The following is a 24,674-nucleotide window of genomic DNA, read 5'->3' as shown; positions in this document are numbered from 1 at the left end:
GGGATGTAATCGTAAAGTCATGATGAACGCTGATTAAGTTCCTTCAATCACGTGGATCCAGCTGCTCTTCGCTGTGCCTCTCCTCTGTAAGGACATCGTCTCTCTCCTTCCCATATCTTTTTCGAACTTCCAACCCGCCCTCACCGTTGTTCAAGGGCGTCTTCACTCTTCGCGACGAGCTTTCTCTTAAGCTTCCATCGCTGGCCTTGGTTTCAATACCCGAAGAACTCCAGATTCGGGAACTACGGGTACTGTAGTCAAGGGCAGAGTCTTTGTTGTTGCTGGGGTCGTAATGTGCATTGAAATCGCGAGAACTCCAGCTGGCCCGGTGCACGCGCGCTCCGAACGGAGCATTCGTGTACGGGCTCTCGAGCTGTGACCGCATACTATTTGCTCGGCTAGCCCGGGCAGTGGCTGGGCGAGCAACGGAGACACGAGAGCCGAGGGGATTATGGATGCTTCCGATGTAGTTTTCATCTTCATCCTCGATCTTGGGCTCACGACGAACAGAAGTAACGTTAAAGTAAGGCCCTTTGGGCTCTTCCGGAGGCGGTGGAGGCGGTGGGGGAGGTGGGGGAACATCCGGAGCTGTCTTCTCCAGGTGAGCAAAGTAGCGTTGCCGAATCTTTTCCAGTTTCTGAGGCTTGAAGTTCTCATGGTTGCGAGTGAGAGACATGTAGCTTGATATGGCGCCGATGACAATTGCGATCATCAATACAATGGCGAGGACACCTTGTATGACGATGATTACAATACCAATGGCAGTAGTTGTTATGCGTTGCAGGTTGAATCGAGCATCAAAGGCTGCGGAAAGCGCAACTGTGGCAACCTTGCTGAATCCAAGGAGATAAACCATCAGAGCATTGAGTCGAGCCCCCTCAAAAGGCCTCATCAGGACTATGACGACCAAGGCGATGATCTCCACCACAAGCAGGCCGAAAACTTGAGTCAATGCATGGCCAGCAGCACCTCCGTAGAAGCATGCTCGGACAAATTCATATACCAACCAAACGACAAAGAACCACCACCTCGTCCGCCGGAAGCGTGCAGCTAGCCAACCAAAGCGCATGGTGTAGTCTTTGTCTTGGTGGACCCCAACTCGCTGAGGGTCTTCGTTGACAAAACGAATTCTCCACCATGGTACTGATCCGGCGGAGACGGTTGGTTCGGATTTTTCGAATCTATGACTCTCAAGCTTGAGCCCATACCATGGAATGGGACCGATCGCCTTAATCTTTTGGAAGTGCACTCTGTCCGGCACTGTTTCGTAGCGGCCCAATCGAAGGCGGTAGAAGCAAGCATAACCAGCTATGCCCAGCATGCTCACGAAAAAGACGGTGAACACCAGGGCGGCAATAGCGGTAACGCCAGCGGAGCCTTTGTAGGTCAATTCAAATAGCGTCAGGAAGATCATCATAAAAAACGCAGTGAACATCGTGCGGAGAGCGGCTTGTGCAGCGTACAGAAGCCAATGATCTCTGAAGTGTGCAAGTCTTTCCGTCTTGACAAGATTCGCCTTGCCTAATCCTTCGAGGATCCATTTGAACGCAACCACTGAAGCAGTAATGAGGGCTATGAGGATCAGAAGCCAGAGTAGGCCGGTCATGAAAGCGTTCGATGCTGGAATGCCCTGCTCAGACAAGGTGCCCGCAAAGCCAGAAAAGTTGCCCGGAATCGGTAAGCCTGGCTTAATAGGATTTCCGTACCACGGTGAAGCGCTGGATGAATTGGAGGCGGCCCGCTTGGCAATATGACTTTCAAGCTCTCTGGTCCTTAGCATGTTCCATTGGTGATCGAGGGACTCTAGATACCGGCGGGAAATATCAAGGCTTGCTCGTTTGTAAATCTGGGATATCGAATAGCCGCCACCAAGATCATTTGCAGAGGCCCCTGAACTTGCTGCTCCGACGATGCTGGTGTTGCCTTTGTTGGATCCGATCAGCTGGTTGATGCTATTCTGCATTGACTCGCTGTAAATCATTCCAGCGCTCCAAGCGAAATTGCTCCAGAAGGCGGCTAGCACACTTGGCCAATTCATTGACAAAGCTCCAGTAAAATAAATATGATGAAGGACGGCGAAGACTACGAATACCGAGAGTGAATGTGCGTAGTGTGTGCGCATTGTCGGTATGTGATCCCCATAGACTGCTGTGGCCAAGGATGCGACTATGGCCACTATTGTGAAAATACCGAGTACGGTACCCACTGAGCTAGGGTGCGAAAAGCTTGCTCCGTTCGTAACCAATGCTGAATAACATCCTATTTCTGTCTCGGTAGAATTGCCGAAGATACGAAGGATAGCCTGACCCTCGAAGTCTGGTATTCCGAGAGCGATCGCAGGGATTCCAGACACGTCGGATTGGTCGACAGGGATGATGCCATCAGCAGAGATGGGGACACTGCTATTCATGGGACAAAGACTGCAGCACTTTAGTGATAAGCAGAGCCAGGCATTCGAGGTTGGCGTACCTGTATATCTGGGCATTGCAGGGGTTGAAGGTGAGGTCGAAGCGAGACTCTCCGTACGCGAAAACGCCAATGTACACTGGAAGAGTCAGTGTGAAATTTTTGATCATTAGGAGGTGAGAACATACTCATGATACTCTCGTTGGCCACATTAGTATTCCCCTCCAGATGGAACAGCACCGTCATATTATCCTGGTAGTATGCAGCATCGAAGCGCGTAACGTTGATCAAGGAGCCGCCCAGGCAATCGCCGAAGTCCTGTGTGTAGAGCGCTGGCTTTCTGTCATCACGCAGCCAAATTGTCTCCCCGGCGCTGTTTGTAGTCTGTATCCAGAGGTTGTCGTTGGTGAGGGTAAGATCTATGAGCGAGAGAAAGGACACGATAAGAAGCAGGACGGCCGACCATGACCGACCGCTCAAGGTAGAGTGTGGAGGAGACATTTGGAAGTTGTAACACATGGAAGCTTGAATTTGGAGGAGGGAAAGGATGTGAGAGCGGATTATCGCATCGATTTGGTTGAGCGAAGACCAATTAGCTATCGTGGGTAGATGCTGACGATTGAGGGCGAACAAGGCAATCTTCGGCTTTCCCACTTCCCACTTCCCGGGACTCAGGGGCAGTGAGCTGTGTTGAGGAAAGACGTGTTCATCGTTTTAAGCATAGAGAGAAGAAAGGTTTGACAATGAGGGTATGGCTGTCAGCACCAGTCGAGTGGGAATGAACGAGTGTGATTGTTTGCGAGGCCATAAAAAAGAAGAACATCTTTAGTGAGAGCTAAAGTACGAGTAGTGATAAAGGTACCTTAACCTTCACACCACCACTTGCACTTCCGCCGCTATCCGCTAAATAGCTGGGACGGACGGACGCTTACCAAACTTGGCATAAGATGTTTTGCATTCTCAGCCTCACCACCACCACGGTCACTACAATGAACACACTGAACACATAGAAAATCTATCATTTTGTTGAATACAGCTTAAATAAGATCTGAAGGGAGAAAATCGTCTAGATGATCCATAGATGATGTGTTATAATCAAGCTTTGAAGTTGTGAGTACGCTCATATCCGTGTTCATTAAGCATCGAGCTTTAATCGGGTTAAAAGTCCCTCTATCTTGCCAAGCAGTATCTGATAGTTGATTGCATCCCCCTCCAGCTCATCCCCCACCATCTCCCCATCCAACGTCCTGATGGTACTAGAACCGTCTTTCATCATGATTCCCGATGAAGAGTTCACATCGCCTCGTGCAGCGTCACCATTGGGCAATGAGCCCATATCGACGCCTTCATCCTCCGGCAGCTTTCCATCTATGTCGGTCTCAGCCTCGGTGGCAATTGTAGGCTCCTCTTCCATCATGTCTTCTAGACCAGAATCTTCGAAGCGCAGACGGAAGCGCTCTGATAGATAATATCGGATGCTGAAGCAGATCGTAAGCGATAGGTACAGTGGAAGCGTGAAAGGGAGAACTGACTCATCCAACAGCTCAATGGTATCCGTCTCTTGTCTTCCTTTGATCCTGTTCGCGCTCTCTCGAACAAGATCTGCGAAATCCTCCTCATCAATGTAAGATTCCAGTCTATAGGCAAGATACCTGGCGCCGAATTCTTCAAGTCTTGGTACACGTGTGAGCCAACCTGCGCGGACCACGTCGTAGATGTCCAGTTCTTCTGGCGCGGGGGATGAAGTCTCAGCAGCGTCCAATCTCGTAGGGATTTGTGACATTGAACCGTTTCCAAGAGTGCTAATTACCACTGCAGCCTTCATTTTCAGCTTTTCAATTAAGAGGTGATCGGCAGCAAATAGAACATCGATAGCAATTTCTAGAGGGAAATCGGTCTTCTCCGTGTAGAGGAATTGCAGGACGACCTCCAAGACTTCCGGTGAGCAATCCATGGAGATTATATGTAGATACTCCGTGGCTTGTGCTTCCCGAAAGGCCGAAGAGAACATTGTAAGAAAGTACTCTGACCGCAAGAGCATAGCCCGGTGTACAGGGAACAGTATAGATTTCCGAGGCTTTCCATCTCGAGATGGAGAACGTGATGCCTGTCTTAGGGGTCCGATGGGGATGCCATTTTTCGTTTCTGGTTTCCTTTGCAAGGAATCTTCCTCTAAAGGAGATTCGATTTCAAAAGCATCGTCGGACTCATCGGCCCTCAGCAGCACATCTGCAAAAACCCCGTTGTTGCAATCCCATTTGACATTGTCCGCCCTAGCCGTGTCGAGAATGATCTTGTGCTTCAGCACGTTGTTTGAGAACCAAGCCTCCAGCTGATTCCGGCCCTTATCAACCTCATCTGTTCTCCGCTGTCTCGCAAGTCTGCGGTCCCCGCTTTCGAGAATGCCATCCCAGAGACTTATGATCTCCAATTGCCTGCTTATCTTGTCGATCCCTTCCAATACTTCGTCTTCGGAGAACCCCGTGCCAGGCCCACCACCAACATCGTTGGATATTTCGCCCAGATATATGTACTTGATGGCTATTCCAAAAGCTTGTGGGGGGATCGCCGAAGGAAGTTTCCATGACGCTGTGTCAGGTGCGACAGATAATTTCTTTGCGAAGTATGGAGACCTCGCAGATAAAATGAATTTGTGCAGACGGAACGACTCCTCAGCAGCGGCAACGAGGATATCGGATGTTTGGGGGTGCTCTCTAGTCAAAAGAGAGGTTATGTGCGAGGCCAGAGGTTGCAGTGGATCCGTAGATTTCGAATAGTCGTATGAGAGCAATAGGTTTCGTATTCGGTCATTAAGGGCATTATAAAGACATCGCTCTCCTTGGAACGTATCTCGTTCGCAAAGAGCACCGGATTCAAGTAGCAGCTGTACCACTTCGAAATGACCACACAGACTAGCCTTGCCTTGAGGCGTTAGCAAGCAATGATGAGGAAGTGTGGGGGACATCATGGTACACTCATACCAAGATCAAAGGCGTGTAATCGAAACGATCTCTCGCGTTGATATTGACGCCTTCTGTGATCGTCTCCTGGCAAGTCTTCAGGTCTCCGCAACGACAAGCTTCACATAGTCTGAAAAATGTTTCGCTGACGTCGAGAGGGTTGTCTTCCTTGAGTTTGCCATCCTCAATCAGCTTCTTCTCTTCCTGAAGACTAGCTTCAATCTGGTCTTTTCTGAGTACCATGGCGATTCGGGCACCGCAATGATCTCTAGCTGTCCAGCAGCGAATCAATGATAGAAGCAGAAATCTCGAATCGACCGCAAGTGTGGCGTCAAAGTGCCAAGGCCTCTAATCTTATCACCCACCACCTCGTGACGCGGGTGTTGCCCCTTCCGACAGACGAAGTAAACATGGGGATCTGCAAGGTACCATGAATTCACATTTCGACACCCAATGAAGTCGTGATAACAACTCAAGGACTCTACTGCCAATACCATGGCTTTGACATCCTACTAGTCTACAACAATCAATTCCGTCACATTCGAAGCATCAGGCTCACTCGCCATCGCCAGCATGGCGACCTCGATAGAGCCAGAGAAATATGAGGTACTGGAGACAATAGGTAAACATTTCACATTTCCCCGATAGATCAGGGATTGCGGAGCTGATCGTTCTCATAGGTCGAGGGTCTTTTGGTACAATCAGGAAGGTCAGAAGAATATCGGACGGCCATGTAAGTTGTGAACTCAGAAAACTTGAAGACTTCGCGGCTATTAAGAAAGATCCTTGCCAGATCCTGTGTCGGAAAGAGATTCAATACATCAAAATGTCTCAGAAGGAGCGAGAACAGCTCCACGCCGAGTTCTCTATCCTTAACTCCCTCAAACACCCGAATATTGTCGGATACTACCACCGAGAACACCTGAAGCCGACACAGGAACTCTATCTGTACATGGAGTACTGTGGAGGAGGTGATCTCAGCAAGGAGATTCTCAAACTCCGGGGAAAAGACCAGTATGCAGATGAGGAATATGTTTGGAGCATTTTTTCACAGCTCGTCGCCGCTCTATACCGGTGCCATTATGGAGTCGATGCTCCGGAGGTTGGCAGGAACGCCATGGGGCCATGCGGTGCTCTGAAGCCATTGGGCTTGAAAGGCAAAAATCAAGTCATGATCTTGCACCGAGACCTGAAACCGGAGAACAGTAAGTCGCAGCTGTCATATCTATATTCCGTGTGCAGTCCAACACTGATTGCCGCAGTATTCCTCGGCGCGGACAACTCGGTCAAGCTTGGAGACTTCGGATTGTCAAAGCTGATGCAATCCCACGACTTCGCGTCGACATACGTCGGAACACCGTTCTACATGTCGCCCGAGATATGTGCTGCAGAAAGATATACCCTCCACTCGGATATTTGGTCTCTTGGATGCGTGATGTACGAGCTGTGCGCGCGGACTCAACCTTTCAACGCCAAGACGCATTTTCATTTGATACAGAAGATCAAAGAAGGTCGAGTAGATCCACTGCCAAGTGTATACTCTCAGGAGTTACAAAACGTCATCAAGAGCTGCTTGAATATCAATCCGCTAAAGCGACCTGACACTGCGAGCCTGCTGAATCTTCCTGCTGTGCGGCTAATGAGAAAGGAGAGGGAAGTGGTTGAATTAGGAAAGTTATTGAGGGTAAAAGAAGAACAGGCCATGCGAAAAGCTCAAGAAGCCGAGGCTAAGGCTTCGAACTGGAACGGGGAGAAGGAGAAAATGAGAGCTGCGTTGGAATCGACAATACGTCGGGAATGGGAGGTGAAGGCCAGACTCGAGATTAATCGACAAGTCCAGATGGAGAAGGAAAAGCTCCATAAAATGTTTGAGACCGAGGTCCGGTCGAGAGTCGAAGCCGAAGTGCAATTACGGCTTGAATTACGGCCAATTGCGAAAGAAGGAGGACCACCTACTCCGCCGGACGTCCAGTTTTCGTCCGTCAGCACAAACGCGGATTCCGATTTTCTGTCGTCGACGGACTTGAGCAGCCTCTCCATCGACTCGCCTCCAGTCATACAATCCAAAACACCACCCAAGAAGCGAACGCGAACCGCATTATCTCGGGCTCGCACTGAATTTGACTCACCGATGGATGTACAGATGATTGACCCTTCACCAATGTCGATCGCCTGCCTCTCCCTCTCACCTCGCCGCGCAGCCGCTGCAAACGCGTCTGGAATACCCAACAACAAGAACCTCTTTGCTGCAGCCGCCGTCCAGAAGCACCGACTCGCACCTCAATCGTCTTCGCCACGTGCCTCGATCATAGTCGAAGAGGAAGAAGACACCCTTCCTGACCTACCATCACCCACCCGGGCACCGTCAGGTCTTCCTGACCCCTTCAAGGCCCCCAGCCGGCCGGGCCTCCTCCGCCAGAAAACCGCGCCAATGAACCGCCTCAGTGGATACCCCCAACCTACGCTCTTTCCGCCGGCAGCGTCTGACCGACCATCCCGAGTTCCGTCGCCACCAAGCCCGAAGCACTCAGGATTCTCGCCTGTCCGCAAAGCGCCGCCCAAACCACCTACTAGTAGCACGGAGAACGAAATATTTAAAGCCGTCATGCAGCGAAATCTGTTTGGTCAGAACGGCGGGGGGAGGACGTTGGTCGAGCTGGCGCAAGCGAGAGCTGGAGGACTCAGTCAAGCGCAGAAAGTAGAGAAGGGAATTGTGGAGGGAATTGTGGAGGAGACCAAGAAAGAGAACCTGAGGAGTGGTGGGGATGTGCCGGTCTGGGATCCGGAGAGAGACGAGATGCCGAGCCCATTCTTGGTTAGGGGTGGGAAGAGTTTACGAAGGCTGTGAGGTTGATCTAAGAGGGGATGACGCAAACGGTGATCGTGGGTTACTGCAAAGGGTTTATGGAGTCTCTTCCAACGACGGTGAGCATGACTGGAGATATCTGTCATTGAGCGTTTGGATGTCACAAGAACCTGATATCTCCGAAAAAAGGCGTTTGTCCCTTTCTCGGCGCTTCTGGCGCGCTTGCAAGTCATTGCTTTTTCATGCAAGTGTTCGTTAAGCAAAGAGTTGGATGGGAAGAGCCGAGACATTGAAAAGCCGCAATGTCGTGCTCTTCGGGAGGCAATGCATGAGAGATTCCAAAGCTTTGGGTCCCAAGGTCATCGATTGCCATCCAACTGAGGTCGCGACCTGCTGGAAAGTGCACAGATGGGATTTATCAGTCAAGATAGAGTAGCTCACGAGCCATTGAATTGAAGCTTGAGTGAAAAAATCGCTAGAATCCAAGCCTAAAAAGTATCAGCAGTGCAAGAAATGTTTAGTGGAGCACTACTTTCAGCAAGGCTCGCTACTCACCCACAATTGGCGTTAGTCCTGACCCCATACCCGGATCATAGCCGCAGCTGGCTTGTCTTGTTCAGTGCCCCCTCTTCAAAGACGTGGGTTCAGATCCCTGATGCTTTGGTTGGCAACAGGGCATGGCCCTAAGTGTGAGTAGTGACACGCTCTGTGCCCTCATGCATCTAGAGAACGCCCAGGATTTTTGTCTGGGACTTTTCGGATCCGACAGAGCTCGAGCACTCAGGTCACGGCAATGGCACTTGGGTACAAATTGGCATGAGCGTGCCCTATTCTTGGCCGAACAGGGATTGAAGTCAGGTATTGCCTGTTATGGAGGGGCTCGGAGTGACGGGCTGACAGTTAACTAAGCCTGAAACATAGCTGCGCCTCGATCAGAGAAGAATGATATGGGAATGAAGCTATTCGTACAGGTCGACGGCTGGCAATCTCCAAGGTGGCAGCCTCAGCCCTCTCGGCTATGTCAGGAGAACACAGAGTCTTGAACCTAGCATACCGTGATTAGAACGGGTTAGTGAGTGGCCCATCATGCGAGCTTTTGATGCTGTCAGCCGGTTTACAGATCTTCTGAAGAATTGCAGTCCACGCAATTGATTGAATGTGTAGAAAGACCGACCCGGCATCAGTTTCCTCGGCCGAGCAGTCTATGAATAGCAACGCGGGCCTGCTCGGCCTGGCAGGATCATCACGAAAATTCGAACCCTGCCTTCTGCGTAATAGGCGAAAGCATCTTAATCGCGCTCTCCTGATGATCGCAACTGCCGAAGGAAGATGGGGGAAGGGTCATTTCCAACAAATTAGGGGTGGTTTGAAAGGTGATTTGGGGTATGCAAGACATGCCCCAAAAAAAGCCATGATGGAGAGAAGGAGAGACAGGGTGTGGAGAAGGATACAAGCCACGCGGGTATTCCTCCAGCTTTTAACTAACTAGCCCATCGCGAAAGGCTGCGCTAGAATCAACATACCATGGCCTCTTTCTCAAGCTTTTTGCGTGATCCACGGCGAACATTTTCTGGTACCTGATTCTGACTCTTGTCAGGAAGACTCAGCGGGCTATTCTATGATGCTGACCTAGTCCGGGTCCTCGGGGGTGGGGTTTTGCCGGCCTGCACGTTGGGATTTGGCCCACTCTTAGATTTATGCTAAGGCATGCATCCCCCTGAATCATATCAAATTCTGTGTGCAGTCACAGTGGTGCAGGCATACTTTTCTACCCATCCACGCATCACACCCTTTTGTGAAACACTCTGCCAATCGGAGTTGCCAGAGCAAGATTGGCATAAGGTATCATTGGATGATAATAAGAAGCATAAAGAATACTGAAGCCCAAGCTCTGAGCCTCTGACCCTGAGCAAAAGGCTTTTCTTTGCCCGTGGCCCCGTAGTATTTGAGTATTTGAATGACTACCTGATCGTTCTATGCACCTTAATTTATCAGAGCTAGCCGAGCAGCTTATGAGGTGGAGGGTGGAGGGTGGAACCGTGGAGGGTGTTGCGATTATTTTTCCCACCGGATGTACTAAAAGCTAGCATCCGCCGACTTCCTCTTGATAACGAGCCCGCGCGTCGATAATAATACTGGTGGTGCCAGCTCGCTTTAATTCCTAGTAGTTAGCTACCAGACGTTTACATTGATATTTTACATTTAAATTTTCCATTCTCTGATTCAACCACGGCGACAACTCTTCACTCGCAATCCACTCGCTTTTTCTTTGTAAACCCGTTGTAAGGCCAACATCTTACTAACACTCAACTTTAAATTTTCGCTTGGTGCGAAAAACCAGACCGTTGCTACTAAATTTCGATTTCCACTGTTTTACCTCGCAGTCCGGCCCAGTCAACATCCACTCTTTGCCATCATATTCAGTCCACGTCCATTCGACACATCATAGAAGCATCACGCTCGTTACTTAGCCCGTGACTTTACTCGAAACCGCCATCTCAGCCGCTGTGTTTCGGGCGCAATCTCAGCTTAAATGTTGGCCGCTCAGACGTAAGAGTTGGGACAAGTTGGGTAAAGGCCACACTTGGAATCGAGCTCGTTTGAATAACTTCAACGAATCCATCACTGCTCTTTCTCGCTCATACTCGGGTCCACAATGGCACCAAGTCCTCCTCGACTCCGAATCCTGTCCGTAGGGGGAAACCAGATCTCGGCGTTCCTCTCATGGAGGCTCCAAGCTACCAATGCTTGCGATGTGACGTTGGTCTGGAAATCTGGATACGAAGCCGTCGCCCAATACGGAATATCCTTCAAGTAAGCAGAGCTCTCGTCCTATACACGATGAATGGTCAAGCCTAAATCGGATTTCTTACAGATCTAAGCTCTTTGGCAATGAAAGATTCAAACCACGCCATGGTAGGTCATAACTCACCAATCCTGTTATCTCCCTGTCAAGCTGACCGGTCAAAGTCGTCAGAAGTCCGGAAGATGCAGCGGGCAAGAAAGCAGCCTTCGATTATGTTCTCCTTTGTGTCAAAGCGCTACCCGATGTCTACGATCTCGCTGCGGTCATCGAGTCTGTCGTTACTCCTCAGCACACCTGCATCCTCGTCAATACTACGAACACCCTAGGAGTCGAGTCCCATCTGGAACAGAGATTTCCCACGAACGTGGTGCTGTCATTGGTATCAGGAGCTGAAATCACACAGCTTGGAGCAAGCGAGTTTGAGCATATTGGGGCCACGGATGTATGGGTTGGCCCGGCGAATAAGAACGACGCCATACCAGCCGCCATTCAAAACGATATGGCTGAAGCTTTAGCTATGACTTTGAGCACCGGCCAGGTCGACTGCAAGGTCTCTCAAAACATCAGACAACAGCAGTACGAGCGTATGATAGGGTGGGTCTATGAAGACAGATTCACATCGATTCTAACTAACACGCTCCAGGCCAATTGCGTTCCACCCGCCCAGTGTTCTTTTCGAAGTCCCCTCCCATGCAGAGCTGCTAGAAAAGGTTGGCGTTCGGCCAATGGTAGCAGATGTGATAGATGAGCTTCTGCAGATCGCAACATCTCAGGGCTGTCAGTTCGACGCCGACTTCCGGGAGATCACAATGCGGAGAATGTCAGAGCCCTCAGACACCAACAGCATCATGTATCAAGACTTCATGGCGAAGAGGCCTATGGAAGTGGAGACCTATCTTGGATCCCCTATCAAGCTTGCTCAAGAGACGGGCGTCCGAGTACCACGCATTGAGACTTTATATGCGCTACTACACCACTGTAACATCGTCAATCAGCAACGGCCCGCTGTCCCGCCGCCGTCAGCAAATCCACCCCCCGGTGCTGCTCCGCCTCCTCGACTATCCTCTGCTCCTCCTCGACCGCCGATGAACGGCAACATGAGTGGTCCCATGAGTGGTCCTACGAATGGCAACGGCATGCGTGGAGGAAGAACACCTTCAATGGGACCTGCGATGAGGCGAGGACCGGGACCGCCCATGATGAATGGATACCCGTCACGTCAGTCCAACGGCTACAACCCTCGAGGACCGCCACCCAATCAGTTGTCTCGGCGACCATCTTTCGAAGGCGATGACTTGGGAGAATTCAGTCATTTAGTTCTATATGACGATATACCGGAAGGAGGCGTGGCTCCTGGTTATGTCGGTGATATGAGCAATGGCACATCAAGTTCTTCGGAACTGGCAATACGGGAGCGAGAGCTCAACCTACGGCAAAGAGAGTTGCAACTGAGGGAGCAAGAATACAGCATACGTAAAGGATCCAGGAGGCCACCACCTTCTCATAGAGGCGGCTTCGATGACGATGATGATGACGATGACGATTTCTTCGACCCGATGGCGATGCGTGCGCCGCCGCCCAATATTGATCCTGATAATGTGGACATGATGAGTGTCACTTCTCGCAGGACGCGGAAGGCGCCGAGTCTTAGTCAAATCCGCCAAAACCCTGAAGGGTCCATGGGACGAAATGCTGGCATGCGCCAAAGTCACAGCTTCGGACCTAGGCCAGGGATGAATAGAAATCGCGCTTCGGCGCAGCTGATGGCGAGCATGCCAACGATGCACGACAATCCTTTAGACAATCCATTGATGGGCTACTCTTCAAATCGATATGCCAACGTCGACCGGAAAACAATGGGGGAGGAATCGAGGACAAACTCTCTAACAGCTGCTCGTTTGAACGAGTTACAAGGGGCAGGCAATAATGCTGGCATGAATGGCGCTTATCCAAGCCCGAGCCCAGGAATGCCTCGGCGGACAAGCCATTCTCCTGGAAATGCGTTGAATGGGAGGAATATGGGAAGACGGTCCCCGCCAGAAGATGGATATATGGCACCAGGTTCGATGCATCCTAATGGGGGGCCTTCGCCTCCTGGCATGATGCGTCAACCTGTGCCTAGATATCCTCCCGGGCAAGGGAATGCTGTGGCACCGCAACAAGTCGAGCAACGCGCTGGGGTGAGCAACCAATACCCACACAAAGGCCCTATTCAAAAAAACGTACGTAGTCTGACCGGTAGTGCGAGCGCCAGCGCGGGGAGTGGCGATAGTGGTGCCAGTGCGCACATCGAATCCGATCCCTCGGCTCACAGCAGTCAGAGTAGCCTCGCACCTCGACAGGCTGCCCGTCTTCAAGGACACCCCGTAGGGGTCCAATGAGAGGGTAGTTGCCCATCCCACACCGAAGACGTCATCTCGGTACCGCAAAAGTCCATCCGTCTTCCCAGGAGCGTCCTTTTCTCGTGATTCGCCCTCACCTCTGAAGCCTTCCACTTCACCTCGGTTTCGAAAACGCCTACACCCAATAGCATTGCATACAGTCCACGGCCTTACATCCTTTTGATTCACCAACAATAGACGACCAAGCATTAAGCAAGACAGAAATAAATTAATCGGCGAGAGAAGGCTGAGAGAGGTCCTGCTCGGATCGATCATCATCTGCATGGTCCACTTTCATTCGGTCGTATATATGCACGCGAATGTGACCTCCTTAATATTGTGAGACTACCTAACATAATACTGCATTGGAGTCAGCGTTGGAGCGTTTTCTTGTTTTCTTTTTGTGCTGCTCTCCCATGACACCAAGCAGCAATTCTGGGTTTGCATCTGGAAGCCAGCATGAAGGGCGGAAAAGTGGGCATAGAGTGATCTTCTGGCAGCTGTTGCTGCTCCTCGTGCATTAGCAAAACTGGCTTGGAAGAGCAGAGGAGAAAGAATTTCTTTGCCCTTCGATCACTTGATTCCCTTACGACTGTAAATGTACCTCGTAAGCCTCGGCCTTTGGCGCTTGTTCGATCCACCAAATCCACACGCTTGGTTGGGGCTTCACTCCTTGAGCCTTGAGCCACGAGCCTAGTGGATCAAGATGTGTATGCCCTCACGTGACCCTTAGGCGCGTCCTAAAGCTCAACCCACGGTATCCATTAGCGCTAAGTCAGCCTCAGGTGGTAAGCACTGTCGTTCTTGGCTATACACAAACGATCATTTCCTACCAAGCTCCCCATCCCCAGTTGTCAACTACCCAGTAGCCCTTCACAATGTCCGCCTCATCCCACCGGCCCTCCACGTCGTCTCTTTCCCATCCTTCCACTTCCGCCTCCGCTTCAACAATCAACCGCAACCGACAGTACAGCCATCTACACGCGCAATTGGCGCAATTGAATGCGCATCTAGCTGATATGGAGAATCTGGTCGGTATGACAGCTGTGCAGGCGGAGTATGTGCGGGGCTTGGGGGGATGGTGGGGTGGTGGGTGAGTGAGCCGTTTTCCGTCCGTTGCTTGTGTCTATGGGAGACGGTAGGAGTCGAAGAGGGTGCAGTCAGTGGAACGCGTGAGGGAGGGAATATAAAGGCGTGGCTATGTGACACTGTCTTCGCATTTCCATGGACGCTGGTTGAGCACCTGGCTAACACTTTGTCTCTACGTTCAGATTCATGGCCGCGTCAAAGATCTTAGGCGAGGAAGCAGCAAATGCTGCTGGTGCTGGTGCTGGTGCTGGAGAGAAGGAAAAGGCCAAGCAGAAGTGAGGTAGGAAGCACACAAGCCTGGTATTACCGAATGCGATTAGAGCAATGTCGAGGGCAAGGCGAGTGAGGATGGATCCCGAGCGAACATGAGTGCGCCTGAGGACTGCTGGGTTCCAAAGGAATGCTTGGAGAGAGGCGAAGGACAGCAGTACCCCAGCTGCTGTGGCCCAACCAAAGCTGCGGTAGTAAGTCTGGTGAGAGGCTGAAGCACGAGACAAAAACAAGAAATGTATGTCCTCAGACTTCAGAGAATTCAGGAGAATCCAGTGCGTCAGCCGGTGTCTAAACTTCCCTACTCGCTCTAGGAGAGTCTTATCGTCATGAATATATGCGAAACGCCTGGGAATCTGAGGACTGTTTCGTCTTGCCTCGCCTAAACCCCAAAACGCCTCCATCGATCGCATGCCTTTGTCTAATTACAGCCTGAACCCATCCATCCCATCATCACGATCAGATCGTCGTTGCCTTCCATCCCCCGGGCCGATAAACCCCCTACTATGCTCCAGCCCATCTAGGACCGAAGTGAATCAAATCCAAATCCAGTGAGACCCAAATCCCAAGCGCACTTCTGACACCTCTGCCAAGGTTCGTCAGACGCGGTGATATCAATTCAAAGCAAATATCGTAAGTAAACAAGAAAGCAAGCAAGCAGTAACGAAATTGCGTCCAAAGGACGAAAAGGAACAGAGCAGCGATATATCACCATAGAAGCCCCTCCAGCCAGGTAGTCCCGCTCAAGTCGGTGTAGTCACCCGAGCGAGGGTAGTATGTGTTGTGTAGGGACGGACCATGTGTATGTCCGGATAAAGCGCATTCGCTTGTAAAAGGTATATACGTGAACTTTGATGGATTTGTATCGAGTCGTTGCCGAGCATGTCTGATGGTTGAGTTGATGATCTTGAATTGCGAGATAGCACCAAGGTTTCGAAAACGCAGGCCAAAGGATCACTCGTGCAGTGTCCGGAGCAGGCGACTGAGAGGTTTCTGGGCTAGGGCCTCATAGGCTCATCGTCAACCACTCCCACTCCTGAGTCCCGGCAGATGGGCCGCCGGTCATGATGCCCGGCTGTCCGCCTGTACCCATCATCCCTGTGCCAGGAATCCCGGCCATACCCGCAGCAGCCATTTGATGGGGCCCATTATCTTTCTTCTTTGATGAAGCAGCTGTCGCCTTCCCACTGGTATCGTCCGCATCAGCCATCTCAGCCTCTTGGCCACCACCGCCTCTGCCGACCCCTTGCTTGGAATGCCTCCTCTGGCGTTTTGGCACAACAGTCGAGCTCGGTCTGCCGGCAGCAATTGTTGCAGTCGGGGGTGCGGGCTTCGGTGGAGCGGCAGCAATAGGAGGAAGGCTACCCATGCCTGCGGATGGTCCAGGCCCATAGCTCGTTGGGGTGCTGCCGGCAGTTGATCCTGAATTTGTAGATCCATAGGCTGAAGGTGGAGAGGCCGAGTCAGTCTGGCCTTGCACCTTGCCAGAAGTAGGCGTCGTCGCAGGAGTTTGGTGGATCGAGTTCTTGCGAGATGCTTTCTTGGACGAACGAGTGGATGAGTTGCCAATTGGAAGCTGATTGCCGCTACCACGATTTCGCTTCTTGATGACATCTGTCTTCAGGGAAAGAGGGCGAACTACGCCGTGAAGTTTAAGGAACAGACCACAAGCATTGCATAGGGGATGACCTTCAGGATTCCGGCGCCACAAGGGAGTGGTTTGGGTAAAACAGTTGGTGCAGGTCGTAGGTACCCCGTTGTTTTCTCCAGCTTTGGATCCACCTGGACTGCTTGGACGGGACGGAGCTACGCTGCTGAAACCAGACTCTGGGGGAGAACTGGGCGAAGACTGAGGTCGAGTGTGCATAGCCGCCTGCTGAGCGAGATGGACAGCGTTAGGGGTCGAGGTCGTCCGCGGGATCTTCTGTCTTCTGGGATCGTTGCTTCGGTTGCGAATGTCACTGACCGAGGTGGAAGATCCATGTGCCCGACTAATATGACCACCTTGCGCCCAGTCTTGTGGTGATGTCACCGTCTCTGTGCCCCCTATTGTCACCTGCTTTTTGGGAGGGCCGCCTGGATACCTCGCCGCCATTGTGTTGAGCTGCCCACCTAAGTTGGCATCCCATGGAAGTCCATTGCTACGAAGATCAAGAGAAGGATCATCCATGGTCGAGAAATCTGTCTGCATCATCATAGACCCTTCGGGGAAATTGCCTCCTTCGTCGTCTTCGTTGTCCGAATCTTCACCAAAAGAGAACATGTTCTCGTTACGTGGCATATTCATACCATGCGGTTGCGAGTTGGAATACTCGGGGTGAAGGACTTGAGAAGGGTTGACATGCTGCATGGAGAAAGCAGGAGCGGTAAAGTTCGCAGCTGATGCAGGAGCACCACTTGTGACGCCGTTGAACATAGCCTCGTTGGTGGGATTGTATAGGTATTGAGGCTGCATTGAGGTAGACAGGTTGGAAGGCCGACTACTAGAGTAGTTCTGCATGGGTCGTTGATGCCGCGCATCGGCGTTTTGACGACCGAAATACAGATGCTCGTTGTCATACAGCGGTTGCGGGGTAGATGTTGCTGAGGGATGGGCGGACCCGGGCGGCGAGTAATACTCTGCAGAGTTGATAGAGGAACCTATTGGGGTACTCTTGTATGTTGAGAACGGACCATGGTTATTGATTGGAGATGCAGCTGGCGAGAATGTGAAATTCTGTTGGAATGGGCCGGCGGAATGGAGTATAGGGTCGTCATTAATATTGAAAGTGTCGAGGTTGAATGGAACGTGAGGGTAGGTGTTGGCATGCATAGGAAAGGGCTGTGGTGCTGTATGTTCTAGAGAGTAATCACCCAGTCCGGCATCCCCGTCTGGGTCGTTGGGTATCATAATACCATTGGTGGGATTCACTTGGGGAGAAAACTCGGCAGGCCGCTTTCGAGACTGTATTCCACATAGTCAGCACCTTTGAGCCCGAGGGTGATTCGCCACAGTTCAGAGGGCGCACCTTTGTCTCATCGATGCTCGTCTTCCTCACCCGCCGTTGTACGTAATCGAACTCACGATCTCTTATTCGGTCTTGAGTAGGTGCTGATGGAGGGAGTTCTGGATGTACTTGATGCTGTACGTCCTTCCTCGTCTTGATCGGTATCGCTGAAGCATTGGTGTTTGAGGGGGGTGGGGGGGAGGAAGGAGATATGCCAGCAGGAGATGCGATTGACGTAGGAAATATGAAGTCGTCGATGTTCATGGCATCCGGATCCGGAGTGTCTGAAAGGTCTACAGACTCTCGAAGCTTTGCAATTCCCGAAGGGGCGCTGGTGGGTTGTTGGCTTGCTCTGCGAATGCGCTTGTAAGTCACGAACTTCTGCGCAAAGGTGCGCTCGTGTGGTTTCGCACGTACCGTGCCTGCTCTCGTTCTTTGCGCTTCAAGTTCATGGCCATCATTCTCCAGGTCAGATTCTCCATTCGCTCTTGATTCGGCAATTGGGACTTGGTCTTGCTATACAGCTTCCATATTTGCGTTCCGAGCGGGTCCTTTTTCTGCATTTCATCGGGGTCGCCCAGATCAGCGCTGGAGGCGTCGTCCTTCCAATCCGAAAAGAAGCTCTCACGGAGAAGGTCTTTGCGAGTCTGCTTGTTTTCAGGGGAGATGTCCAGTTTGTCTCGAACGTGACGGTAGGGAGGGGGGACTGGTGTATGTCGGATGTGCGATGATTGTGCTTGCGCCGGTCTGGATACTCGGGATGACTGCGGGGTCGAGAGGGCGGAGGACGAGAGGGCATTTGTGGGGAAGTTTGTAACATCGTCGATGTCGATGTCCTCGGTGGAGTGGGTGGCTGCATGTGCGGGTCCCCCACGAGCCAAGTCTCCCGACCGGTTCATCAAGTATTGCTTCGACGCATCGCTGGCCTGGGTAGTCCGAGGCATAAAGATAGAGGGAGTTTTCTGGGTCAATGATGGTGTGAATGAAAGTGCAAGAGAGACTGACGTTTCTCCACCTGCATACGATGCATCGAGGAGGAGAGCGATGATGTGTGTTTTGGGGTAAGGTCTTTTAGGGTCTTTAGGGTCTCTGCAAGAACTGGGTAGAAATGGGTCATGATGGTTGGCCAGACGCGGGCTCAGGGTTGGATTTCAGCGGGGCTACTAAATTGGTTCGGGGTAATTTAGAGCTAGAGCACGAAATGCGTGAATGCGTAGCTAGTTGGCCCTAGCGGCCTCGACTCTTTTTTCTTCCCAGCATTTTGCGGGCAGAGTCAAGTAATGTAGGTAGGTAATCTTTCCTCCCCCCCGTTCTACTAGTGTAGTGTACCTAGTGCTTTATGCAAGCCTTGGGGTGGTAGGCTCGGAAGGTACATTTTAATGTGGGGGGTTAGGGTAATGCGTCTCATCAGAACCCTGAAATCCTATGTCGCAGGATTGCAATATCAAAGCTTGGAGACTTTGGAGGGAGTAAGCCTCTTACCAAACTTGACACCTCCTGGAGGAGCAGATTTGCGCGGGGGAAATTTGGGTTAGATGTGTTGCTGTGTTGCTGTGTTGCTGTGTGCGCGAAGACCAGCCGTCAAACCGCGCCGAGTTTGACTTTTACCTCGACGATAATTTCGCACACTTCAACATGTGATTTCCCCCAACAGTGTCTAGGTAGGTAGGAATTTGGTGAAGACAAGTAGGTATCACGAGCGGACACGGAGAATGCCCGAAAAACAATCAAATGAAAAGTCAAAAATCAACGGGTCTGCTGTAGCTTGGGGAATTCAGCGAAGTGATTCCAAATTACAGCTGTGCTTCTTCAAAATGCAGTAGACGTACAAGGTAACAACAGACTGAGAGGAACAAACTCAACATCGACCTCGCCTGAGTTTCGCAGCCAAACGGCTCGCGTACTCTGATGTCACACTCGGTGCTGAAGTTGAAGACTGTGTGGCGAAAATACTGACACTATCCCGCTTTGCGCCGCTTTCAACCTTCCGAGTCTCAGACACAATTATCTAGAGTCAACATCACAGAGAGCTACGGCAGCACGCCATGGTCAAGAGTCACAAATGGCCATTCAATCGTGTAGAGGTCCCCGGTGCCTCAACGCCGCTGAGGCCTCGCACACACGTCTCATGGGTGATTGAGGATGGCGGGTCATCTCATATGTGATGCTGATGTTGTCCATAGGTACTCATACGCAAACGATCTTATGCATGGAATCAGCACGTCCTCATTGGACGATCTCGAACCGTTCCTTCGGTCTGCGGAAACCCAAGCGAGGGCTTATGCACTCTTTTGCCGGCCCGAATACCTATTGGCGTGGGAGCGAAGGAAGAAAAAAAGAAAGGGAAGAAAGACCGAATGACAGCGGCTGTCAGCCACGGCCACTTGAATCTGTCCAATGGGTTCTCTGTTGTTCACCAAGTCAAGCCCTTGCCTTCGCTTCGAGAGAGTCGATGCGCTGCCGTCGCTCTGATTCTGTTGCAGAGTCAGGGTTGTTATTGCGAAATTAGAAATGTCAAGTGCAAACCCCCACGCCGCTAAGCATCGGTAGGGCCATTCTAGCCTGGTGGCATTTTTCAGCCAATGTTGGCGTTCGCCAACGTTTACTCGTAGGACCAGAAACCTAGGATCGAAGAAAACCAAAATGAAACAAGCCGAGATTGTATTGTCCCAGGGAATAACAAGAATAGTGAGTGCGAGTGAGCCTTCCCGTCCAGTCCAGTCCAGTCCAGTCCAGTCCGTCCCTAACAGTAACGTCGATCCGGTGCTTTTTCACAATTGAGCCAACAGCCGGTCAAGGTGAGGACAACTCAGGAACTGTCCCTGCTCAGGGGCGTTGACGACTGCAAAGTGGCTGTATCACTGTCGCATTCGAGCTTTGATGATTGTAGCTGACTTCCAGCCAATCACTGCCCAGATGTGACGCGACCCGTGTCGCCTGAGAAGGACGTAGACTATTAATTCAAGGAATCCTTAGGGACCAAAGACCCTGGCAACAGGGTCTGGGCCGAAGCAAAGGACCATTGCTTGACGATGGCCCTAGCTGTCCCTGCACTCCCTATGCTTGCGCCAGTCGGTGCATTTCGATTTGGAGGATACACAGCTTCCGAGAGGCCAGAACGGGAGTATGTTGATGCCCCAGTGTGAAGTGGGAACCCAGATCAGGCAATAATCAGGTGTCAGACGGTAAACTGCATTGGCATTCGATTAACAAATTCTGGAATAGCTGCGCAAGCCCAACGAAAAAGAAGTATGAAAGGAACAAGGGGGCATGTCTGCCTTTTTATAAAAGAAGATTTGGAGCACGCCATGGGAAAAGATAAGATCTCGTGCTCCAGCGAATGGTTGATAGCGGGAGGTGTACGTTCCAGGGCAGACACAGACACAGTAATAGCAAGCACCAAGCGGATAGGCACCCGAGCGGCCCTATCGCCCCTAAATTTGACGTCCATAGGCTCTGGGTATGCAGATAACAAAGCTGCAACAAGGCCAGATGAAACCCTATTTCTGTTATTGCAAGCTAAACTATCTAACTCACCGAACGCATCTCATCAATTGCTAGCAGGAGATAAGACCAGGCTCAGCTCCTCGTCCAACCCCGTGGTTGCCGATGGTTGCTAGGTCCCTACTCCATGAACCTAACATGTTGGAGCAATCATAACGAGACTGCTGCCCTCCTCTAAAATCCAAACAAATTCTTCTCCTCATAACTACAATCCCGCAGTACTGGCAGGGCAGCCTTCTGGATTATAGCTGGGGGCCCACAACGGAGTGCCACACTACTACCGTCTGGAGAGAATCAAGTTTTCCGGATTAATCTCAGCGTTGACATGCTCTTTGGTACCGTTCTTGTCTTCACTAGGATGACTGAACACATGGTCAATCGTGAATTGTCCTTCATGGTTTTCCTTGAAATCGTGCAACTCGTCCTTCAAGAGGATATCGGCTTCAGACATATTCGCATCGATGACGGCTATCTCGGTATCGTCGATTGTCGCCCTCGGTCCCAAGAATTCGTGCAATCAACTGGTACCCGGGCTTTAGTCCTGACCCGCCTAGGACCAATGCACCCGACTGAAACGCATTTTCTGGCCCTCGATGATGCGTAGACCGTTCCCGCGATATTCGATCTCACCTGTTTGGCCACGGGCCTCAATCTCTTCATTGAGAGGTATGCAGTCAAGGACATTTGACATGGCGCCACCCGGTTGGTCGTCGTTGGGGAAGTATGTCTTCACGACGAGCTGAAGTGTCCGGTCTTCTTCGCTCTCCAGCATGGATCTAGTGGGGATATAAGCACGGACGCACATGTGATCTTTGGAGTGGAATTACCAGCTGGATATGCTGACAAGCCCCCGAGCCCAGTGCATTTTGGTCCTGCGGAACAGAGAAGGTATAGCATCTTGTGTCTTACTGGGCCGTTTCCTATCTTTCAGGTGGACAGGAACCCAGCTGTGTTTCTGAAGCGCCAACCCATCATCCCCGTTGGAAGATTGCGCAAGGTCTTTGGCTTTGATTTCGGCGTTTTTCTTCATGAAAGCGGCCGCCTTCTCGGTAACAGTGCCCAGGATGCATTCTGGAGATTGTCAGGCCCTGTAATATCCGTTGCACTTAGGAGGATTTGGACGCGTACCGTTCAACTTCTGGAAGGCATAACCATGATGAATCGAGGCAAACTCATCACTAGCATCCTGGTGCACTCGCCCTGCGTGGCCAAGTTTTGCTGCTTGGACGTCCGGATGCCAGTTCAGTTCTCTCATCGCGTCATACACGTACCTAATTAACAACTTAATTCTTGTTACTTAAAGTCTACCTACTTTTTCATCAATAACTATTCAGCAGTCCTTCTCGTTAATATGCTTTTTCCATCTCTTCCCTCGTAAATTGCTTTTGTGGTGGATTTGCAGACTGTTTAGCACAGTAGCTCGGTCGACGGTTTCATCCACCCCTAGTCTCCAATCCCCGGCTCACATGTTTGATCATGTTGAATTCCTTTCGTCAATTACCATCGCAGGCAAGAACCACTGGAATGCTAATATGTTCGAAGTTATTCTCCAAGTCCATAGATAGCTTGAGTTTGCCTCCTTCAATATCGAGCGCATGGATCTCCCATAGGAGTTGAGGGACAACCCTATCAATTCGAATGTTCATCAGTGACTAGATTTGATATGCAGACCCAGGTGTAGTACCCATGGTTGCGGACGTGATGAAATTCTTTGGCTGTGATTCATCCTGCATCGTACAGTGACTTGAGACTTGGCTCCCCAACTGATGATGTCTTTCGGTCAGCAATTACTCTTTGTACTCGGCAAATGGAGTCACGGAACCGAAATGGCTCGGAATTCCCTTCCAAATAACGAGCTTTAGGACTGGAGCAAGCTTGCTGAGAGGGTGCTTCCTTGTCGACCTGATCAAATTAGAGGCTCGAGGAATCCAGTCGTGAGGGGTAAAGTGATCAGCTTCGTCGATTTCTCTATAAGACTGGTGGTTTTGGCTGCTGGAGGTTATTCCCATCCATCGTTCTGTTGGATATTTCTTTTGCAGGTCTATTCGTGCTGCAAGCTGCATAGTAAGGCTATTTCTTGAGGGGAGTACTTCCCGCGCAGCTTCTGATATTTCGTGTTCGATTCCTTCGTATGGCCGTTTGCCTGGGGCTTTTCGCCATCTTGGTCTGTCTCGTCCGTGGCGTATGCGTCGTTATGTTTTGCATTCGCCTCAACTTTAGAGTCATGCTTCCACTCATCGAGTACGGAGAGCAGAAAGAGCCTTTTGCTTCCGAAACATTGGTTGAAACATAGCTTGTGAAGTTCAAATTTGGTAACCATCAAGGGCAAGGAGCTAGTTCCAAACGCACTTACATTACGTAACTCCATCCTGTTGGATGATCTCGTGGCCGTCCAAGATGAAATCCTACACGGACCTCGTTGATGACTTTTTGTGTTGTGAGTATGGCTTTATCGGACGCAAACAGATGTACCTCTTCCCGCTTTACGATATCTTTGAAGTATACAAGGTCACCGTTCTGGACTTTCCTTCTGAGCTCCTGTCGATCGTCTTCGGCCTGCTCCTCGAAGTCTTCCTCTTCCTCATCTGTGGCTGGTTTAGCGGACAGTGGGAGCTTGTAGTTGCGCAAGATTCCATACCGCCCGTATGGGTAAGCCCAGGCCTCCGGTCATGCCTGTTGCAGTAGCCTATGCGGTGTTGGTGAGCATTGCTCCATTCCGGTTTGTCTTGTATTTCTTGAGCTGTAGAACCGGCATGCTGGTGTACGTGAACGCGATATGGCTTGGGGGCCATGGTACTGAACAAAGTACACACGGGACGTCAAAGAATGCTATCAATCACATAAGGACAGAGCTGTTTCTTCTACTTTGGGCGGGGATATAAGCAAGAAAGGAACGGCACGGCTCCCACGAGTGTGATGTAATTTTATTAAGTACATACGGAGAGAAGCCAGCCAGACTTTAGGGGACCTATGTGACAAAGGCTTGACTGAAGTGACTTGAGTATGGTTTTCGAGCACGTCCGCGAGAGCCAACTGAGTTGGTTCCCCTAGGACTCTCATGAAGTGGATAACATTGCGTCACATGGCAGTGCAAAGAGCTGCCTCTCTACTCTCCCACGACGAATAACTTGATATCAATAAATTTGAGGTATGTAAAAGCAGTTGCCTTGAGGTGGTGGTAAGGTAGACGAATACCAGGCGAGCTGTCAATCTGCCAGATAAGGTGGCATTCGTAGGGGGGTAAAGCTTCAAAATTTGAGCACAGCAGGGGGAATATTCCTATATAAATCATTCCAGCCGATCCAGTGTTCTATATCAATGGTATATAGTCGTAGTCGTAGTCGTAATAACATCCATGCTTGTATAAAGAAGAGATGAAGGATCATTATAGGAATGCACCTTTTTTTGAATTGGACGCAACCTCCTCGCTTCCGAGTTGTCTTGGCTTGGCATCACACTTTTGTG

The 24,674-nt window shown here is 50.9% G+C and overlaps 8 protein-coding genes across 8 annotated transcripts; 3 read left to right on the top strand and 5 right to left on the bottom strand.

Moving 5' to 3' along the window:
• Nucleotides 1-43: 43 nt before the first annotated feature.
• On the bottom strand, nt 44-2,907 carry HO133_004039 (uncharacterized protein; the record flags this gene model as incomplete). Its single annotated transcript, XM_037294958.1, has 3 exons — nt 44-2,420; nt 2,470-2,545; nt 2,595-2,907. 3 exons carry the CDS (start codon nt 2,905-2,907, stop codon nt 44-46), a joined length of 2,766 nt encoding a protein of 921 aa, XP_037149005.1.
• A 634-nt stretch (nt 2,908-3,541) lies between these two features.
• Nucleotides 3,542-5,609, bottom strand: HO133_004038 (uncharacterized protein; the record flags this gene model as incomplete). The annotated part of the gene is made up of 3 exons (XM_037294957.1): nt 3,542-3,884; nt 3,939-5,323; nt 5,388-5,609. The coding sequence occupies 3 exons, from the start codon at nt 5,607-5,609 to the stop codon at nt 3,542-3,544; spliced, it is 1,950 nt and encodes a 649-aa protein (XP_037149004.1).
• Nucleotides 5,610-5,939: 330 nt separating this feature from the next.
• On the top strand, nt 5,940-8,214 carry HO133_004037 (uncharacterized protein; the record flags this gene model as incomplete). The annotated part of the gene is made up of 2 exons (XM_037294956.1): nt 5,940-5,988; nt 6,047-8,214. 2 exons carry the CDS (start codon nt 5,940-5,942, stop codon nt 8,212-8,214), a joined length of 2,217 nt encoding a protein of 738 aa, XP_037149003.1.
• Nucleotides 8,215-10,828: 2,614 nt separating this feature from the next.
• HO133_004036 (uncharacterized protein) lies at nt 10,829-13,250 on the top strand (the record flags this gene model as incomplete). Its single annotated transcript, XM_037294955.1, has 5 exons — nt 10,829-10,986; nt 11,048-11,088; nt 11,143-11,572; nt 11,622-13,158; nt 13,233-13,250. 5 exons carry the CDS (start codon nt 10,829-10,831, stop codon nt 13,248-13,250), a joined length of 2,184 nt encoding a protein of 727 aa, XP_037149002.1.
• Nucleotides 13,251-14,237: 987 nt separating this feature from the next.
• On the top strand, nt 14,238-14,727 carry HO133_004035 (uncharacterized protein; the record flags this gene model as incomplete). The annotated part of the gene is made up of 2 exons (XM_037294954.1): nt 14,238-14,452; nt 14,631-14,727. 2 exons carry the CDS (start codon nt 14,238-14,240, stop codon nt 14,725-14,727), a joined length of 312 nt encoding a protein of 103 aa, XP_037149001.1.
• Nucleotides 14,728-15,724: 997 nt separating this feature from the next.
• HO133_004034 (uncharacterized protein) lies at nt 15,725-18,649 on the bottom strand (the record flags this gene model as incomplete). The annotated part of the gene is made up of 3 exons (XM_037294953.1): nt 15,725-17,662; nt 17,727-18,057; nt 18,123-18,649. 3 exons carry the CDS (start codon nt 18,647-18,649, stop codon nt 15,725-15,727), a joined length of 2,796 nt encoding a protein of 931 aa, XP_037149000.1.
• Nucleotides 18,650-21,486: 2,837 nt separating this feature from the next.
• On the bottom strand, nt 21,487-22,464 carry HO133_004033 (uncharacterized protein; the record flags this gene model as incomplete). Its single annotated transcript, XM_037294952.1, has 4 exons — nt 21,487-21,681; nt 21,775-22,019; nt 22,119-22,280; nt 22,338-22,464. The coding sequence occupies 4 exons, from the start codon at nt 22,462-22,464 to the stop codon at nt 21,487-21,489; spliced, it is 729 nt and encodes a 242-aa protein (XP_037148999.1).
• A 786-nt stretch (nt 22,465-23,250) lies between these two features.
• HO133_004032 (uncharacterized protein) lies at nt 23,251-24,001 on the bottom strand (the record flags this gene model as incomplete). Its single annotated transcript, XM_037294951.1, has 3 exons — nt 23,251-23,470; nt 23,563-23,794; nt 23,848-24,001. 3 exons carry the CDS (start codon nt 23,999-24,001, stop codon nt 23,251-23,253), a joined length of 606 nt encoding a protein of 201 aa, XP_037148998.1.
• Nucleotides 24,002-24,674: the final 673 nt, after the last annotated feature.

This window comes from Letharia lupina (assembly GCF_014066315.1).
Source record: "Letharia lupina isolate WasteWater1 chromosome Unknown contig_19, whole genome shotgun sequence".
Lineage (NCBI taxonomy): Eukaryota > Fungi > Ascomycota > Lecanoromycetes > Lecanorales > Parmeliaceae > Letharia > Letharia lupina.
This window is presented reverse-complemented; position numbering and strand designations above follow the sequence as displayed.